Source organism: Melanotaenia boesemani, chromosome 16 (assembly GCF_017639745.1).
Source record: "Melanotaenia boesemani isolate fMelBoe1 chromosome 16, fMelBoe1.pri, whole genome shotgun sequence".
In the NCBI taxonomy this organism is placed as follows: domain Eukaryota; kingdom Metazoa; phylum Chordata; class Actinopteri; order Atheriniformes; family Melanotaeniidae; genus Melanotaenia; species Melanotaenia boesemani.
Genome location: NC_055697.1, coordinates 10,510,198 through 10,530,129, shown reverse-complemented (window position 1 = coordinate 10,530,129; position 19,932 = coordinate 10,510,198). Strand labels below are relative to the sequence as shown.

Sequence of the window (19,932 nt, the reverse complement as noted above, 5' to 3'; positions counted from 1 at the left end):
TTTAAATGAAACGCTTGATTGTTCGATGATCACGCCTCAAAAGCTTGGCAATTTTAAGAGTGCTGCATCCCTCTGCAAGACATCTCACTATTTTTGACTTTTCAGAGTCCGTCAAATCTCTCTTCTGACCCATTTTGCCAAAGGAATGGAAGTTGCCTAATAATTATGCACACCTGATATAGGGTGTTGATGTCATTAGACCACACCCCTTCTCATTACAGAGATGCACATCACCTGATATGCTTAATTGGTAGTAGGTGTTCAAGCCTGTACCAGTTGGAGTAGAACAACATGCATAAAGAGGATGATGTGGTCAAAATACTAATTTGCCTAATTATTCTGCACACACTGTATGTCATTCAGTCTCCACATTTTTGCTGTTTACATTTAGTTTCATAACAAGCTGCTTCTGCGTTTGCAGCTGCTCATTGCTACAAACATTTTGTTGGACACCAGGCCAACTCGGGTTGAAACAAACCGAATTAAATACGTGTGCAACTTTTTTTTTCTGCAGGATACATTAGAAAAGCAACAGGAGTGTCTAAAGAAACAAAGTGAGGCAGTGAAATACAGGCTGAAGAAACTGGCTGCACGGCAGTCAGAAATCTCAGTGAGTGATGCACAGAGATGTCAGTGTTGAGATTTTTGAACATAGATTGAATAAGAATAAGAATAAGTTGCAACAACATAAAAATCTTAATAATTATCTTGAAATAATATGATCAGAAAGTATATTTAACACATCAATGTCTTTGTCTCAGAGAAAATCCTCTGTGATAAAGGAAAGTATCATAAGGAAATACCAGGAGATCCAGACTGTCCTAGAGGAGGACCTGAGGCTCACTTTATCTCACCTGGACATGGAGGAGCGGGCTGCTATCTCTGCTTTGGATGGGCTCATGGAGAGGAACTGCTCTCTAATCCAGGAAATAGAGCAGGACTTGGCCAGGCTTTCTTTAGCACTGGACCAGATAGACACAGAACCTGATACAATGGTAAAAAACACTGGCAATGGTAATCAAAATATAAAGTGATATAAAACCCTGTTGCCTTCAAAGTACAATTAACCTTGATTATGTGCTGTTCCCCAGTCTTTCTTTTCATACCCCGAGCAGGAAGACATGGATACAGTGGACAGGTATGGAGAACAATAATTACAAGCTTTAGTATTGTGCAATGTAGCAACAAGTGAGTTTTTTTCATGATCTGCCTCCCCCAGAGTTATGGATCTACTAAACCAATCAGACCCAAGCAGTGTGAGCCTAGATGAAGCTAAAGCTGAGCAGATCATCAACCTCACCAACAGTATGCTTCTGCTTATCAGCTCGCAGACCCCTTTAATCAAGAAGCTTCTGAAGAGTTGTCAGTTCAACTTTATTTCTACTATTAATCATCAAAATTTTACCTATTCAACATTAACTCCAGCTAAAAATGTTTAAAAATGTGACCTCAGATTCCAGCGAGGTACAACTGGATCCAGAGACGGCCCACCCAAAGCTGATCATCTCTCCCCAAGGTGACAGTGTTGCCTACACGGACACCTGGCAGGAACTCCCTGATGTACCTGGACGCTTTGACACCACCCTCAATGTCATCAGTTTGCAAGGCTTCAGCTTCGGTCGCCATTACTGGGAGATTGATGTGACTGGGAAGACTTACTGGGAGCTTGGTGTTACCTACTCCACTATTCCCCGCAAAGGCACATCTGAGGACTGCTGGCTGGGCCGGGGAGCTGAGTCCTGGTGTGTGGAGTTCTTTGATGGGGAATATACAGCGTGGCACAGAGGGGTCCCTCACCAGCTTCCCATTACAAAATGTTTCTATCGGATTGGTGTTTTGTGTAGCTTCCCGGCGGGGTTAGTGACGTTTCTCGAAGCAGACAAAATGACACCCCTCTTCTCTTTCTGTGCTGGAATCTTTTCAGAGTGCCTCCACTTGGCGCTGTGTCCTGGTCACAACCACAATGGAAACAATGCTAAACCCATTGTTATACGTAATGCTTCTTCTCCTACCAGTGATCTCTGATTGCTTCCAGTTAGAAATTTTAGTAATTACATGCTAAATCTTTGCTTTTTATTATTGAACCAATAACAAAGGTTTCTAAGTGTTTTTATTTAAAAGATATTCAATGCATTTTTTCATCAGTAGTGCTTGAATCCATGCTAGCACCTCTGTGATGACCCACTACAGTGATGGTTGGAGTTGAATGGTTATTCCTGTGTTCTTTATTTTAGCATATAATGGGGTCTTGAACCCATGGGCACATCTCAGATGGGTTTAGTGTTTCCTACATAGATGAATTATGAGGGTCTGCCCTAGTTTAGAAAAAAATGGCATTGTTTATGAAGTCTTTATATTTAAAATGGGTCAAACTTGACCTGAACTATAAGACAGTTAATGTGTGTAAACATAAAATGATACAGGATGATGAGGACCTAGATCCACTTCCCTGATAATGCTATTTAACATTAGTTATAATAGCTTTTGCTAAATGCAGCTGTGAGTGGTAAGAATGAAAGAAGTCAACAATTTCAACAGAAAACTTGTGTTGCTGTCAAATCCATCTTTGTTTACTATTATTATCTCTATTAACTTTAAAAATAACAACAACAATCTCTAATTAATATAATTTTAGTATCATAAACCAGCTTAAAATCATGACATTATTATGACTTTTTAAAAATATGAATTCATTCTTTGTTTTTCTTTATTTTTAGCCAGAACAGATCAAAAGTATATTGCAACAGTCCTAATTAGGAGCCATTAGGTCTCTAATCAATTGGTTTTATTTATGTTACAATGATAATTTGCAAATAAAAAGGACGAATGGGAACAAGCTTTGGTATGCTAGAGTTACGTCATGCAGGTATTTATCTTTTCCATTTGGAAAAGAAAATACTGGGTAATTATTTTTAAGCTAATGTGTCTTTTAAACAAGCTATGTGTCACTCTTCAAGACCAGAACTTCACATCCTTCCAGGATGAGAAGTTTTCCATTCAGTCTGGGTTGTATAAAAGTGAAATTCAGTTACAACCTCCAAACTTTCTAACTCTTTACAGAGGGCCTGTTTAAACAAGGTTAGCCTCGCCAACCATGAAATAATACAAAAAATAATGGAAGTCAGATGACATAAAAGCACAATGCAAGTCAGTAAAATAATAAAACACAAGAATCATTGCGTGTTTCTTTCAGCTGCTCATGCAAACTTGCATTATAGGTAAATTTAATTTGAAGTCATGCTTAAAATTTCATACATGTACTTACACAGTACATAATACTGAACATACTGCCAGAAAATAAAAGTACTTTACTTTGCTTTGTAGTATATAAAGAGATTTAAATCACACAAAGTAATTTGTCCTCAGGTGAACATGGTGTGTGTTGATCCAAAGTCTACATTACCAACAAATAATGAGCTCTTTGCAAACATGCTCTCTGAGCCTTGGTGTTGCATGTGGGTGTGTGCAGGCTATGATGCTAAACTTCATTTAAACGCTTTCTACAAAAAAAAAAAAAAAAAAAGATTTCAAATGTAGCACAAAAGATTAACAGTTGACACCAATAATTTGTTCAAATTAAGTGTTTTTTCTCTTCCTATTTTTGGAATTATTATACTGTACCTAAGTTTAAATCAATAAAATTGAGACAGCAACAGGGATGAATGCCAGAGAAAGCTAGTGTCTCAAAGGTTAGTGTCCTTCTACAAATGTTTGTACTCTGCAAAACAGTGCAGTCCCATTTCACTGTCCTGGAAGTCGCCTGATCTGCTGCTAGCATGAACTTGAAGCTGCTCTTCTGTTGCCTCTTCTTATTGGTGCTCCTCATACCTGCTGAAGTATGTATTCATTGTGTTGATTGAACAGCAGTCTTTTAGCAATAAGCACATGCATTAGATCTTATTTCAGATGTGGAATGTTCATGCATCTGTTGTGAATAAAATGCAATAGACCAATTTCATGCCGTAGTTTGAAGTGTTAACCAAAAAGTGTAAATTGCTTATTTTGACATGTGTGGGCGTATTTTTTTAAAGTCAAAACCCAAACACAGAAAAGGACATGAGAGATCACATGAGGGAAGACATGAAAAACATGGCAAACATGGTATGCATGACAAAAAGAGACTGAGGTTTGAAGACATAATTGAAGGCAAGTACATCTTATTCTTATTTTTAAAGATTACATATAAAAATGTTTTTGTGGTCAACAGAAAAAGGCTAAATACCCTAAATCTAAAGGAAATTTTTTTATTTTAGACATCTTCTTCCGTGACACATCTGATGACGATGATGAGGAAGATCAAAGTAATTCAGACTGGCTTTTTGAACTTCTGTTTCCAGAAGGTAAAACTGCCAATACTGGGATGTGGGGCGTCATATCTTAGTTTACATTGCAAATATCCAATGTATCTATTACAGTATTTTCTTATTTTTTAATAATCAGGCAAATGCAATCCAAACCCTTGCCTCAACAATGGTGTGTGTAAAGAAAAAGGCAAAAGTTTCAAATGTGACTGTCCCAAGCCTTTTATGGGAAGAAAATGTGAGAGAGGTTGGAATTAATCTATTCTTCTTTGTACTATTGTTAAATTTCACACCAGTATGATATGCATAAGCTGTCTTTTCGTGCTGCGTCAGAACCAAAAGTTTGTAGGAGAGGCACATGTGGACGTGGTGAGTGTGTGCTGACTTCAACCCGCCCATACTATGAATGCAAATGCAAGGCGCCTTTCCAGCCCCCAGACTGCAGACAATGTAAGAAATATAGATCTTTATCTACATGAGACAGAAGGCTGCTTTGTAATACATTTTAAAGTTCCTGAGCGGAAGCCAGCACATTTAACTGTTTTCTTCCATAGATTCAGTGTGTAAGCCAAATCCATGCAAAAATGGTGGCCAATGCATCAAGGATGGCAATGACTTTGACTGCGTGTGTCCTGAAGGGTACAGGGGACGTTTCTGTCATGTTGGTAAATAGTGCATCCTGCATGATTGTTCTTATACTCCCAGCTCATATTATTTTAATTTATTGGGATATGTGATATGTTTCTCAGGTCCACATGACTGCTATGTGGATGACGGAGAGACATATCGTGGTGTTGTAAGCGAGACTGATGATGGCTATGAATGCCTCCAGTGGAACTCTCATTTTATCCTTGAAAAAGGTGCTGATCCCTTCAATTCTTTTGAGGACAGTGATGGGCTTGGCCCTCACAATTTCTGCAGGTCAGAAGAAAACAAACAAATACCTTGCATGTGTATTCAAGCTGTGGACAAGATTTAAACAAAGGAAGCTCAACTGTATATTTTTTATCATGCAGAAACCCAGACGGAGAGCCGAGGCCATGGTGTTTTTACAGAAGTGGCTACAGGTTGCTTTGGGACCACTGTGATGTGAGACCATGTCCTGATCCAACAGGTCAGCTTTCAGTTATATCTTCCTAAGTTTGACTTGTAAACAAAGCAGCTGTGTGATCTTCTTGTGTTTGTGTTTACAGATGTGGTGCCAACTGATACTCCTGATCCTGAACCTACTTCTTCTCAACTGCCTTCTACATCCCTTCCACCGCCTGTGACGTCCACTTCAGTTCCACAACTTTCTACTGTACCCCCTAATATTACCACTATACCACAACAGTTTCTCACCTGTGGTAACCCTCAGCCAAAAAAGGCAGTTACGCGAATTTATGGAGGTCTGAAAGTCGCACCAGGAGCAATACCGTGGCAGGTGTCTGTGCAAGAGAAGCCAAAGAACTCCCCCCGGCCATACAAACATGTTTGTGGAGGAGTTCTCATCGCCAGCTGCTGGGTTCTCACAGCTGGACACTGCATGTAAGAACACTGCACACTATTCTGACTCAACATGCAGACATAAACTCCATTGAATTGTTTGCACATCCACAGCGAAGCAAAGAAGGACATGCAGGTGGTCATGGGAAGCCTGTCACTGGATAATGTGGAACCCACAGCTCAAACCGTTGAAGTTGAAAAAGCTATTGTGCATGAGAACTACAGATCCACTTTATCAGCTGTTTACAATGACATAGGTAATACTCCACCACAACGTTTAACTGAAAATGATCTGAATTTAATCCCTAGAGTAAAAGATCTTTTTGAAATCACCTTACTTCTGCAACTTGACTGGGATGTGAGTGTCACCAATTCGGAGAACAGTAAAACAGTTGCACCTGTAATTATATGATTGGAAAAAAAAGAACATTTGAATGTAAAAAAAAAAACAAAACAAAAAAAAAACATTAATTTTTTTAATCTTGTGACATTTATCTGAACTGCATTTTTAAAGCCTTGCTGAGGCTGAAGGGGAAAGACGGATTCTGTGCCAATGAGACACAGTTTGTGAAGACAGCCTGCCTGCCTGATGCGCAACTCCCTGATGGGATGGAGTGTACCATTTCTGGATGGGGTGCTACTGAGGAATGTAAGACTGATTTTCCATATTTGGCTGCAAAATACAAATGTCCAAATTTCATGTTAAAGGAAGCTCATTTTGTCATACATTTGTTGCTGTTTTGAGCAATGTTTCCCCACATTATCTCTACAGCTGACTTTGGTTCCAACCACCTGCTGGATGCAAACGTACTGCTGATCAACCAAGAAAAGTGCTCTGAACCCATGATTTATGGCAATGTTCTGGATAATACCATGTTCTGTGCTGGTCATTTGGAGGGAGGGGTGGACTCCTGCCAGGTTAGTCAGACAGATTATTTACTAACTGCATTCGGGAAAACACAACAGCATTCGGGTTTCGGGGGGGATACCTACCATTTATTACCATGTGGTAGTTTAAAAATATTATAATGTAGTTTTCTGCTTCTGGGTATCTATTAGAGGACAGAAGACAAGTATCAGACTGTGTTCAACAAGATTTTAAGCAAAGTTCATATCATAAATTTAAGCAAAGTGTCTCAGAAACTGTATGACAAATATGTCACGTCGGGTTCTTATGGGTTAAAAAAAAAAGTTGTGAGTAGTTGGGCATTTTCTATCCATCTCTTGTTTCAGGGGGACTCTGGAGGACCACTGACTTGTAAACAGAATGTCACCCATGTTGTTTATGGTGTGGTGAGCTGGGGAGACCAGTGTGGAAAGAAGAACAAGCCTGGAGTCTACACGCGAGTTACTCAATTCCTGAGCTGGATCAAATCAAAGACTCAAGCATCTCCACAAGCAGCCTGAAGTTACTAACCGACATATGTGCACGCAGCAAAAAACATGATTATAAATGCAACTGCATCATGATTTTACTTGTGACTTATCTACAGTTCTACCTTATAAGTTACTTCTAATTTCTAGTTTTAATTTACACAAAAATTGCAAATTAAAATTACAGTATAATCAGTTGGATTGTAATGATATTTAATAGATGCTCTGCTTATGTTTTATCTGTTTTCCATGGCTTACAGAAAATCTGTCAATCCTTCTATCATATTCGTTTATGATAGAAATGATGCAAATATGGAAAAAGTAAAGTAAAGTTAGCACTCTGCTGTGCTTGTTGGGAGAGAAAGTGTCAGTTTCTTATTAACCAAGACATCTTTTTCATTGATTGATAATTTAGGGGAAAATAGTAAAAGACATTTTGCAAATAAGGAAATCATATATTTCTAGATGCATCTGCATTGTCTCTCAATGAAATGTCCTCATATAGTGAAGTGATATTTTCAGTCCGAAGTCCCATTTTAAAAATGATTTTGTACAAAAAAAAAAAAAAAAAAAGAAAGAAAAAGAAAACTGCACTGTGCAAATAATTGTATAAACCAGTGAGTTACAGTCTATAGCCCATCTGTGGAAATATAGTCTTACTGCTCATGTTACTTGACCTGCTTTGTTTGCTGCTGGGCAGCAAGGGCCACTGACATGCGAGACTGAAGACACGCATGTCCTCTATGCACTGGTGAGCTGAAAGGACAGTTGCACAAAGGACAATCCTGTGGTTTAAACACGGGTCATTTACTTCCTGAGCTATATCACATCAAACATGAGAGCTGCAAAGCCGCAGCGCACAGAGATGGACTTAGCCACATAACAAAAGTGCAGATTGAAGGTGGACCTGATACGACTTAATGAAATATTTATTCCACACTTTGAAAAAGCACTTTAGAAATAGAGGTTACTATATAGCTTTCTACAAAATGTCAGGATTGGGGCATAACAATAATATCAAAACAGTGACATCATCAGAGCTCCATCAGCCTTGCTACCCTCCCTTCTTCTTACTGCTGAAAAATATACAATAAATATGTAACTATAACAACTATAATGAAGTTGATATACTGTAGAAAATGTAAATAAAAAACAAAAACATACATCTAGTTTTATTCCCAATAGAACACAAACCACATATAACTATACAACATATACTGTAGCTCATTTCATGTTTGATGACAATGACACATCAACAACAGGGTGATGTTTACCATTGTGTATCCTTTTCTTTTAACAACTTCTGTAAACATCTGGGAAGTGAGGAGACAAGTCACTTAAGTTTTAGGACAGGAATGCTGTCAAATTCTGGTCTAATGAAGGATTCTAGCTTCTAAACAGTCCAAGGCCATCATTACTGGATTTTATTTCCCGAAGGCTGCAAGTGTTTTATATTGATAAAAGGTCTGGACTGCAGGTAAGCCAGTTCAGCACCCAAACTTTTCTCCTGTTAAGCCATGTTACTGTGAAAGATGCAGAGTGTGGTTTATGATTGTCTTGTTGAAAGTAACATTGTCTGAAAGAAACACTGTCTGGATTTGCCCAAATAATAATAATAATAATAATAATAATAATAATAATAATATCATCATCATAATAAATTAGATTTATATAGTGCTTTTCAAGGCCCAAAGCTTTTTACAGTGAATCAATTATTAATTTATTTCCACTTGATGATGGTGGACTACACGTGTAGCCAAAGCTAAAATGGGACTGAAGATCAGAAACATTGCAGCTAATATGCTGCTATCACCAATTATCATCAAACATCCATACACCAGCGATGCCGACACTCGAGGCAAGAAGGGGGAAGTGTTTTGCCCAAGGACACAATGACTTCATAGGTGTGTAAGCTGCCCATAGGCACCAATATAACCCAATACCATCAGAGATGCAGGCTTTTTAACTGTCCCCTGATAAGATGGATGATCCCTCTCCTCTTAAGTACGCAGTACATGGTGTCTATGATTTCCAAAAAAAAAAAGAAATTTTTGATTCATCTGACCACATAACAGTTTTCCATTTTATCTCAGACCATTTAAATGAGCTGTGGTTCAGAGAAGATGGTAGTTTTTCTGGATCATGTTGAAATATCCTTACAGAGTTTACATGACTGAGCTTTAACCCGTATTTGTGGATTTCATGGTGAACTGTGGTCACATACAGTGATGTCTGGAAGTGTTCCTAAACCCATGCAGTGATTTCTAGTAGAGAATCATGTCTGTTAATGCAATGAAACCTGAAGAACTGAGCATCCAGTTGTGACCTTTGGGCACAGAGATTCCTCTTGACTCTGAATGTTTTCATGATATTACACACTGTAATGTAAGGAACAGATTAAACAGACTCAGTTTGTTGCAGACTGGTAAACCTCTGCCCCTCTTTACATCTGAGAGGCTCTGCCTCTCTAAAGTGCTCCCTTTATACCTTCCAGTTGTTTTTGATTTCTGCCACTTACTTTTCAAGCTTTTGCTGCCCTTTAGCCAACATTTTTTTAAATGCATTGCTGCTGTCAATTTCAAAAGGAACAAATATTGTCCATAAAATGATCAAATGTCTCAGTTTCAACATCCAATATGTTGTTTATGTCCTATTAGGAACAGAATATAGGTTTATGAACACTACAAATAATTGCATTGTTTTTATTACCATTTGACATTTCATCCCAACTTTTTTTGGATTTGGGGTTGTAATAGCTTCTATATAATTTGGAAGTAGGTGCATTCCTCGATTATAGATTTGAGTGACGTGGAGAAACCAGCTCTCTAAAAGTTTAATAGACATCTCCAACATGTAAATTCATCAGAAAAAAACTGGAATAAACACAATAAAACAAATTAATGATTCTTTGTTCACAACAGTGATTTAAAGATACCCTTTAAGTTTGCTTTTCACTCTCATCTGCATGCCAGTTCCAGGGATCTTTAATCCAAAACAAAGTAAGAGGTTGCTTATTCACTCCGTTCATATCAATACATGGGTTAAACATGGGGTACAGAGGCTCTGTGCATTGTACACAAAATGAATGAAGCAGCGTCATGGTATCCGCATTGTAAAATGACAGCTCCCCCTTCTGGATATTTGCCAGTATGCCCAGCTTTCTCACTCTCTTTGCAACTGACAGTTGCTTTTCCTGTGTGTCATGACATGCCAGATACTGTCCATCTCCATGGTAGATGCACCAGGATGTGCTGTTCACACCCAGACTGGAAGAACTCTGAGCTGGGCTGTCTTTCTTATCAAATGAGCCAGTGGTCACACCTATCATCCAGAATGGTTTGTCCTGCACAATGACTTCCCAGTAATACTGGCCACTCATAAAACTTTCCTGAGCCAGGACACTATACTGGGAATCATATGGTTGCGGGCTTAGTCTTTCACTGGCAGGCTGGCGTCTCCAGTACACTTGTTTATTGTCTTGAGATATTTCCAGTTTCGGATGGGCTGTTTTTACGTCTAAAGCAGGCAAAGTTAGATCTGCAAATAAATATTTACATTAAATACACAATTATAGACACGGCAGGCATTGAATTTTGTTTGTAAAATGTTGGATTCTTTACTAACATGACCACATTCGTGGAAAATGTTGAGACAGAGCTAGAGAGAGGTCATCTACCAGCCTCTCAACTGTTCTCAGCTTCTCAGGGTCACATAGATCCCCATTTACTGTCTGGACTGGTGGCAAATCCAAAGGATCACTACAATATAAAAATATACTGAATGAAGGTCAACTGAGTGATTATATGAAGTAAAGCTTTAATGTTACAGAGGAACGATTTAAGTTTACTCGACATTACACTCACCAAAGATTCTGCGCTGTGATTTGCTGTTGAAAATGGACAAGTTGTAGGTTAATATCAGCATTGCAACTGCACAAAAAATTTTAACGAGGCTTTGATCTGTTTCAAGCTCATATGAAATTAGACAAGACATTATAGTCTTTGATGCTTCCTATTATTTTCTAACACTGTGCTGTCTTTTGAGCAAATCAACTGACCAATCAGAGCAGCCTGGGCTATTTAGGAGGTGGTCTTAAAGAAACTAACTAAAATGAAGTGAGAAGAATTTCAAAATTGTACAGTATGAGACAAAAAATAAGTGTTTAAAGAACATTAAAGCAGATAAACCTGTCTAGTTGACCCTAAATTTGTTTTAAAACTAATTATACTAGAAGTGAATGAACACATCAAGGGCTCTTTAACTTACCTGTAGAAACTGAAGGTCATTTGTTTCCTGGAGAAGTAATTTGCTAGAAGCTCTGAATCTGTCTATCTCTTTGATTTGAGTTTCCACAATGCCCCTCTGGGTCTCCAGCCAGTCGGTCATGTATGTCTCCTCTGCATCTATGATTTGCATCATCAGACGTTCGTCGGCATCCAGCACCACACGAATCCTGCTGTACTTGTCTGAGATTCTCTCTCTGAAATCTGCAGCAGATTTCTAGGAAAGAAATAAACTATTACAGGTTTTTCTGAGGATAAAAAAAACAAACAAACATGATTCTGAAAACGGCATCACAGTGACTATACCACAGTTTGCATATACAGAGACTCCAAGTCCTTGATGGCATGCTCTGCTTCACATCTCCTCTTTAGCAGTTGGTTGATGCTTGTCTCCAACATACTCTAACGACAGAAATAAAACATGCCTGTAGAAAATTAACACCAGAGTAAAGAAGAAAGAAGAAAATCATGCACGTAAACCAAACACATTGGCAGAAAACAAACAAACAAACAAAAAAAAAAACAAGAAACAAAAACAAATTAATAATATCACCTTGAAGTCTGCAGTAGCTTCATGGAGTTGAGATGCCTTATGGTGCTTGTGCATGCCAACCAGCACACACAAGCAGCACACAGGGACCCTTTCCTCCATACAGAAGAGCTTAAGCTCATCACGGTGTTCCCTGCACTTCAGTGACAACGGATCCCTGGTCACCTCCACCAGTGTGTGCTCCCTCAGAACAGACCTTTGCTGGTGCAGCTGTGCATGAGCCTGGCACAGTGACGCATCACAGGTCAAGCAAGTCTTTATAGCCACAGATGGCTTCTCTATGCAGTGGTCACAGTAGACAGTTAAAAATGGTTTCGTTGCACCATTTGGAGTTGTTTTCTGTGTCTCTGCTTCTCCTAAATGCCTGTCTCCAGTAAAGTCTTTCACTTTAGTCTGCAGGTCAGTATTTATCTCCAGAGTGAGGTCAGAGGGAAGAAATATCTGACACTCTGGACAGAAGAAAGGACCCTCCGTAGACACATCTGTTTCCCAGACAGCTTGGATGCATGTGAGGCAGAAGTTGTGTCCACATTGGAGCGTCACAGGTTCAGTAAAGAAATCCTGGCAGACAGGACACTTTAAAGTTTGCTCAATAGTTCCCATTGCTCTGCTTTCTCCTGTTAGCAGGCCACTGTGCACTGTGCTCCTGGACTTCTTGCTCATTAATGTTTCACAGACCTCTCTTGGCAAGCACATGCCCAGTCTAAGCTCTAGAGTCAGATTACTAACAATGAGTTGTAATCAGCAGCCGCAGTCTCAGGAGACCACATACAGCTGAATGTCTTTTCCAACAAATTACAATATCTAAATCCAAAATGCAGAACCATTAAAAATGTTGTGACAGTTGAAGCTTGACTTTGGAAACAGAGCAGAAATAATCTCTGGGACCACCTGGTGGCTTAAAAAAAATAAATAAATAAAATAAAAAAAAAAAGATTGTGCGTGTCTTGCCTCAAGATCTATGTTTGCAAATAATTTGTTTAGAAAGCTGTGTGACATGAAAGTGGAGATTTTTGGTCAAACACTAACCTAATATTCAATTTTTAACCACATCTTTTGTCAACAAATTTCCTCAAAAAATATTTTAATTTCAAAATCCCATGACTAATAAGAATATGAGACCTCATTAGGTTTTTAAACTACTGCAAACTTATTTTGCTTGGTGTGTTTATAAAATTAGTAGAAAAACGTTTACTTTTAAGCATTAGTTTTGATAGCATGTATTATAATAAAGTATAAGAAACAAAACATGTTCCAACTTCTAAGCAAAGGCAAATGAAATTCCTACAGTATTGTTAAAGAATCCGATGGGTAACTAAACTGGTTGTTCCTCCGTTAAGAAGTTTTATTTCTGCGAACGTAAAAGTCCTTACGTTACCACTTACCACGTGCACGAATCCAAGTATTCTACGTAGTTATCATTTGTGAATAGCAAGCTTTTCCTCTTTCCTCAAACAACGTGGGCTGTGGATGTGGCAGTGAGGCACCGACTGTTTACGTGTCTCCTCTTTGCAGTGCAAACACAAGTGTCTCGGAGATAGGTCTTCTAGATCTTCACATTGTCAGGTAAAGACTGCTGTCATAAAAAACTTTTTTTCATCGTTTGTATCGTAAACAATTGTTCACAAAGGCAACTCATACTAGCTGGAACTAGCTAACATTAGCTAGCTACAGCATATTTTGACAATAGCAATTAATAAGAAGTAATTGTTGTCTGGCTTACCTACTAACAAGCCAGCTTTAGCGTATGCATTTCTGTTTATTTATGTGGAAAACAGTCTATTTGCCTTTAGTTTGCAATCCATGTAAGCTAATTCTGTGCTAACAACATCTTTACTGGGTCAGTGTGTCATTTTCAGTTATCACGACCGATAACGTTGAGGCGTATAACGAAAACGTTTCACCGAGAGCAAAAGTGATTTCGTACTCAGTAAAATCAATTAGAAGTTTACTCTTCTATTGGCATTGTGTGTAACAGGTGAACACCCATACAGCATAGCTATCATATACAAAAGGGGTTTATCTCAGATGAGGTTATTCCACTGTTACAGGAACCTGGTACTGATTTGTGTGTCTGTTCCTACTGTTCTTAGGTTTCACTGCCATGTTTGCCAGGCTGGCCATGTGCTCTCGCCTGCCATCCAAAATCCGGCAGTCTAATGTGTGTCCAGTCTCTATCAGAGCATTTTCCCAGGCGAAATGTAGGTTACCACCTAACACCTCCATTGTACCAGAAGAGAGCTCAAGTTCCCAAACTTGACTAGTAGTAATGAATACTCGGTATTACTTTTTGTTAAACATTGATGTGACTCTTTTATTCCCTGCAGTTTCCCTCCCAAGACCACATGGGAAGTCTTTTGCCCACCGCAGTGAGTTGAAGCAGGCCAAACGTATTGTGGTAAAATTGGGGAGCGCCGTGGTTACACGTGGAGATGAGTGCGGCTTGGCGCTGGGACGGCTGGCCTCAATAGTAGAGCAGGTAATAAAGTTGACCAAGACTTGCATAGGCATTCCCTTGGCTTCAACTTAAAAAGTCAAACGCTATGGTCTTCGTGTATTGTCAGGTGGCCATGTTGCAGAATCAAGGCAGGGAGATGATGATCGTTACAAGTGGTGCTGTGGCGTTTGGGAAGCAGCGACTGAGACATGAGATATTGTTGTCTCAGAGTGTCAGGCAGGCCTTACACTCTGGACAAAACCAACTCAAAGACATGGTAAATAATAAGTTTCAGCTCAAGTCCACTTTTTGTAAATGTTGATATTTAAGCAATTGCTTTATTGCTGGTGATGTTAAGGTGAAATCTACTATTCAGTCAGTTCCAGTTTTGGAGGCACGAGCTTGTGCAGCTGCTGGACAGAGTGGTCTGATGGCACTGTATGAAGCTATGTTCACCCAATACAGCATCTGCACCGCACAAGTATGTATTGGACTTTCTTGCAAATAAAATTATAGGAAATTATTTAAAAAAAAAAAAAGTTGCTTAATTTTTACTTTTTTATTTTGTTCCCTCTTTAGATTCTTGTCACCAACCTGGATTTTCATGATGAGCAGAAACGACGCAACCTAAACAGCACGCTGCATGAACTGCTGCGGATGAACATTGTTCCTATCATCAACACCAATGATGCAGTTGTTCCGCCCCCTGTTCCCAACAGTGACCTACAGGGGGTAAATGTGGGTACTGTGTGATGGGCATGCTGGGAATGCTAAAAGAGGTGCAAAATTGTGGGTGTGGATTGATTAATCCATTACATAAGTGAAACACGGATGTTTCTTTTCATTTCCATTTCCATTATCACTAATATCATTTAACTTTAAAACACATTAATACCTCATGTACTTCCTGTTCTCATCCTGTTCAAAGTGTGATGGTCTCTTTTATGCCTTTCTTGGGTTGGATGGAAGTGAAATATGTTTTAGAGACTTTCGTTGTATGGCAGTGTGCAGTATGATGGCATTTTAGTTTACTGTAATATATGTTTTTATTTTAGGTGATAAGCATCAAAGATAATGACAGCTTAGCTGCACGGTTGGCTGTTGAAATGAAGGCTGACCTTCTTATTGCCCTGTCTGATGTTCAAGGTACAGCTATAACAACTAATTTGATGCCTCTTTTAATTAGAGTTTAAACATTTAAATGTTTTATATATGTAAACCTGTATCTCCTTTACTTATCCAAAGTTAATTAGTTGGATAATCTTTTGTTTAATAAATGATTAAAAATGTATCCCACAGGCTTATATGACAGTCCTCCAGGAACAGATGATGCCAAGCTCATTGATATATTTTATCCTGGAGACCAGCAGTCGATCACATATGGCACCAAGTCCAGAGTTGGCATTGGTGGCATGGAAGCCAAGGTCGGCACAGTAGTTTTTTTTTATTCTTCAATATGTAAGCAGGGCAGTGTTGGTCAGTAATGACAATGTTACATGAAACTCAATCAGGCTGTTTTAAGCAGGTGAAAGCAGCCCTTTGGGCACTGCAGGGTGGGACCTCTGTCATCATTGCTAACGGCACAGATCCTAAAGTGACAGGCCACGTCATCACCGACATTGTGGAAGGGAAGAAAATTGGCACCTTTTTCTCTGAAGTGAAACCTGCAGGTATGATGGGCAATCACACAGATAAAAATTTGTCACACATTTCTGGATCCATTCCTTTATCTTTCATGTGCATTTTATTCACTTCATCAGGTCCAACGGTGGAGCAGCAGACCGAGATGGCCCGGCATGCAGGCAGGACTCTGGCTTCTCTGCTCCCTGAGCAGGTGAGGACAAAAAAAATCTGCAGGTTGCAAAGGAGAACCTGTTACAAATGCTTTTGTCATTTACTGTCAGCTTTAATTACTCTTGATTATAGTGTGTTTTAATTGTATCATAGCATGTGTTTTTTCCAGAGAGGAGAGATCATCTGCTGCTTGGCTGAGCTGCTTACGGAGAAGAAAGATGAGATACTCAGTGCCAACAGGAAAGACATGGAGTTTGCAGCAGGTACAGAGAGAGGGAGCTAGAGATGGGATACAGCTTAACTTAATCCACAGCTGCATGCAAATACCTTTGTATTCCATTTAGAGAGACTGATAAAGAAAAGAGGCTTGGTTTCAGTGGTAGTCGGCAGAAGTTGTAATCTATCTTTGATTCTTGTGGAGTTGGCAGGAATTATTTGGTAAACTTTGTTGTAGGGCAGCATAGCACAGTGAGGATGTACTCCTTTTTAACTGATTTATTTCTCATTCATTTTTTTTTCTATGAATCAATAGAGTTTTTGCAATGGTAGTTCTTTTGTTTCATCACAGGCCGTTTGTCCCAGCCCATGACCAATCGCTTGAGTCTATCAACTGCTAAGCTGAACAGCCTCGCCATCGGCCTGCGTCAGCTTGCCGTTTCCTCCAGGGATAGCGTGGGTCGAGTGCTGAGGAGGACCAGAGTGGCTAACAATCTAGAGCTGGAACAAATCACAGTCCCCATCGGTGTCCTGCTGGTCATTTTTGAGTCGCGTCCTGATTGCCTCCCACAGGTCAGACCTGTAGTTCACAGGGCTTGAAATACATTTACATATCGTTTAGCCTGCACAAAAGATATTTAACAATTTTTAATACTTGACATTTTAAAATAAAAAAATTTAACCATACCAATTCCATGAAACATCGGGAATGAGTATATTTTAGAGTGCATGCTTATCTTCTCAATGGCTTGATGTAGAAGGAATGCCATCCCCGGCCAGTACCCCCCCTCATGTGACCTTTGCTCTGGCTGTGTTGTCAGAGCCAATAAGGAACAGACTTGGAAGAAGACGAAGAAAAAACTGTGTTAATGTGTTGTAAACTTAATGTCTGTGTTAATTAATTATTGCATTAAAGTGACAATTGCGTATCATGGCCAGGCCCATTTTCAGTCTGGGTCCAGAGGTGAATATCTGCTGCAGCTGGGAGGGACTGCCAGGAAAAGTTGCTAAATTTGTCATTAGTAACTTAAAAGGAAGCATCACTAGAGGGGTCTGAATAAAGTATAATGATGGAGTCACTTAAGTTTGCGGACTTGCAAGTTACAAGCTTTTACTTGCACACTTGCACATAGTGTCAGAAATTAGGTGCACTGCTCCAGTTTTTATGTGCACAAACTTGCACATGCACATTGTATTTCAAGCCCTGGTTAAACTTTGTTTTTCCTTCTACTTTAGATTAGTAGAAAATTAAACTCTTGTGTTTATATTGGATTGCAGGTCTCAGCACTAGCAATCGCCAGTGGAAATGCTTTGCTGCTGAAGGGTGGTAAAGAAGCATCCAACACCAATAAAATTCTGCATCAGCTCACTCAGGAAGCACTTGCAATTCACGGGGTGACGGATGCCATTCAGCTGGTGAGACTGAACGCCTTGAGCATTGATCCAAATTCCACATTATTGTAGTATTTCCATTTTTTGTGATATGTTTAAAATTGACCTTGTTATGCAGGTGAGCACACGTGAGGAAGTTGAGGATCTGTGCAGACTGGACAAGATGATTGACTTGATCATTCCAAGAGGCTCATCTCAGCTGGTCCGAAACATCCAAAGGGCAGCTAAGGGGATTCCTGTGTTGGGCCACAGTGAAGGCGTCTGCCACGTCTTTATAGACAGCGAAGCAAGCATAGACAAAGCTATTGAAGTTGGTATGTGTAAACTGCATACAGCAGTTGTTTTTTATATATTTTTTTCTGTGAAACCGATCTGTAAGCTATAGAATTGGATAAAAATATTGTTTCAATATGTTTTTGTCTATATGATGCCCAAAAAGTTGTGGTAATTGATGTCTTTGGGTTACCTAGAACTGCTGAATGATTATACAAACTCTGTTTCTAGTCAGGGATTCGAAGTGTGACTACCCTGCAGCATGCAATGCCATGGAGACCCTCCTCATTCACAGAGACATGCTGCGTACTCCTCTGTTTGATCAGATCATTGATATGCTGAGAACAGAGCAAGTAAGTTGCACAAAAAAAATGTCTAGTATTTTTTGCCTTTTTTTTTATACAGGTTAGAACTTAACTTAAAGAGTATTTGGCACTAAATTCTTATTTGTACTTTTTTGTTTTATTTAGGTAAAGATTCATGCAGGTCCCCGGTTTGCATCCTATTTAACTTTCAGCCCCTCTGAGGTGAAGTCTCTCCGCACAGAATATGGGGACCTAGAGTGCTGCATTGAGGTGGTTGACAGCATGCATGATGCTGTGGACCACATCCACAAATATGGCAGCTCCCACACAGACGTCATAATTACAGAGAATGAAGACACAGCTGAGCAGTTTTTACAGCTGGTGGACAGTGCCTGTGTTTTCTGGAACGCCAGCTCTCGCTTTGCTGACGGCTACCGCTTTGGCCTTGGTAGGTATACAATATCTGGCTACCTTCTTTTACAAATCTAACAGTAAACTGACTTGCACAATTTCTTTTCAAGGAGCTGAGGTTGGCATCAGCACAGCAAGGATACATGCCAGAGGTCCAGTGGGTTTGGACGGACTTCTTACTACCAAATGGGTCCTCCGAGGGGAGGGTCACACTGTTGCTGACTTCTCTGAGCAAGGCAGTATGAAATACCTTCATGAAAACATCCCTGTGCCCCAGGGACATTTTAATTAGGGTACCCAAGATGGAGTACTATCAGGAGTCAACGCAACAGATGTCTAGCATTTAAACTTACTAGCTGCTGCTTCTTCACCTGTGTAAGTCCACGATGTAGGTGCAGAAAACTTAGATGCAGAATAACAGCTACTTTCATTTGACAACTTAATTCCTTATTTTGTGAACCTGTGTTTAAACCTGTGAATCGGTTTTTCAGATCCATTCAAATCTCCCTTAAGAAATTGAGTGGTTGTAAGAACAACTGATGAATGGAAATGAATTGTGCTAAAACTGAAAAATGCGATAATGTTGCGTCGACAAAGCTCTTTTCCCTGCAGACTTTTTTTTATAAAAAGCAGAAAAAGTAATCAGTGCCCCAGCTGTGATTTTCTAATTTATTTTTCTACATGCAAACTCTCCCTTGTTCTTGTATTTTGCTGCAAGTATTTGTGCAGGATCTTGGTTCAGATTTCTTTTGCTGTCCTCCTTCTTTGCACAGATAATTTAATAAATATGATGTACAGTTCTTAAAGCATGAGTTTGTGCTTCATAATTTCTTACCTGTTTTCCAACTGCATCTACAGCAAGGTCTGATTTTAGTCTTTGCTCTATTTAGTAAAGGTATTCCACTGTTAAATGATAATGCTGACCATCACTTGCCTTAGCTCTGCTCTAAAGTTTATTATTGCACAGCCTTTTTGCAAAGGGAGTGCAAAGCTTGTCTTTACCAATGAATAAGGTTATTTATAACATATTCAAAAATTCACCTCAGATGTAACGATACAGAATTAAAATTAACCTTTTTGTAGGAGTTTTCACACTCCTACATGTCCTCAA

General features: G+C 39.3%; 4 protein-coding genes across 7 annotated transcripts; 3 read left to right on the top strand and 1 right to left on the bottom strand.

Moving 5' to 3' along the window:
* Positions 1–357: 357 nt before the first annotated feature.
* On the top strand, positions 358–2,377 carry LOC121655481 (zinc-binding protein A33-like). The gene is made up of 5 exons (XM_042010165.1): positions 358–610; positions 762–995; positions 1,092–1,138; positions 1,220–1,362; positions 1,454–2,377. The coding sequence occupies exons 2-5, from the start codon at positions 861–863 to the stop codon at positions 2,023–2,025; spliced, it is 897 nt and encodes a 298-aa protein (XP_041866099.1). The 5' UTR covers positions 358–610; positions 762–860; the 3' UTR covers positions 2,026–2,377.
* Positions 2,378–3,719: 1,342 nt separating this feature from the next.
* Positions 3,720–7,520, top strand: habp2 (hyaluronan binding protein 2). Its single transcript, XM_042010163.1, has 13 exons — positions 3,720–3,836; positions 4,032–4,146; positions 4,254–4,340; positions 4,441–4,548; positions 4,635–4,751; positions 4,856–4,966; positions 5,051–5,222; positions 5,318–5,415; positions 5,495–5,828; positions 5,901–6,043; positions 6,301–6,435; positions 6,559–6,704; positions 7,020–7,520. The coding sequence occupies exons 1-13, from the start codon at positions 3,777–3,779 to the stop codon at positions 7,191–7,193; spliced, it is 1,800 nt and encodes a 599-aa protein (XP_041866097.1). The 5' UTR covers positions 3,720–3,776; the 3' UTR covers positions 7,194–7,520.
* Positions 7,521–9,568: 2,048 nt separating this feature from the next.
* On the bottom strand, positions 9,569–12,605 carry LOC121655480 (E3 ubiquitin-protein ligase TRIM41-like). The gene is made up of 6 exons (XM_042010164.1): positions 11,997–12,605; positions 11,750–11,845; positions 11,427–11,660; positions 11,024–11,046; positions 10,785–10,918; positions 9,569–10,697 (listed from the first exon to the last, which is right to left on the bottom strand). Exons 1-6 carry the CDS (start codon positions 12,594–12,596, stop codon positions 10,099–10,101), a joined length of 1,686 nt encoding a protein of 561 aa, XP_041866098.1. The 5' UTR covers positions 12,597–12,605; the 3' UTR covers positions 9,569–10,098.
* Positions 12,606–13,409: 804 nt separating this feature from the next.
* Positions 13,410–19,621, top strand: LOC121655871 (delta-1-pyrroline-5-carboxylate synthase-like). 4 transcript variants are annotated; one of them, XM_042010760.1, is made up of 17 exons: positions 13,410–13,559; positions 14,087–14,194; positions 14,321–14,472; positions 14,558–14,707; positions 14,807–14,911; positions 15,010–15,162; positions 15,486–15,576; positions 15,730–15,854; positions 15,956–16,100; positions 16,191–16,264; positions 16,394–16,487; positions 16,793–17,013; positions 17,719–17,856; positions 17,951–18,146; positions 18,337–18,458; positions 18,576–18,858; positions 18,932–19,621. In XM_042010760.1, the coding sequence occupies exons 2-17, from the start codon at positions 14,098–14,100 to the stop codon at positions 19,111–19,113; spliced, it is 2,328 nt and encodes a 775-aa protein (XP_041866694.1). In that variant the 5' UTR covers positions 13,410–13,559; positions 14,087–14,097; the 3' UTR covers positions 19,114–19,621. The 4 variants fall into 4 exon arrangements, with proteins under 4 accessions (XP_041866694.1, XP_041866693.1, XP_041866692.1 ...); XM_042010759.1 differs by having other exon boundaries at positions 15,010–15,168; XM_042010758.1 differs by having other exon boundaries at positions 14,789–14,911.
* The last annotated feature ends 311 nt before the right edge of the window (positions 19,622–19,932 follow it).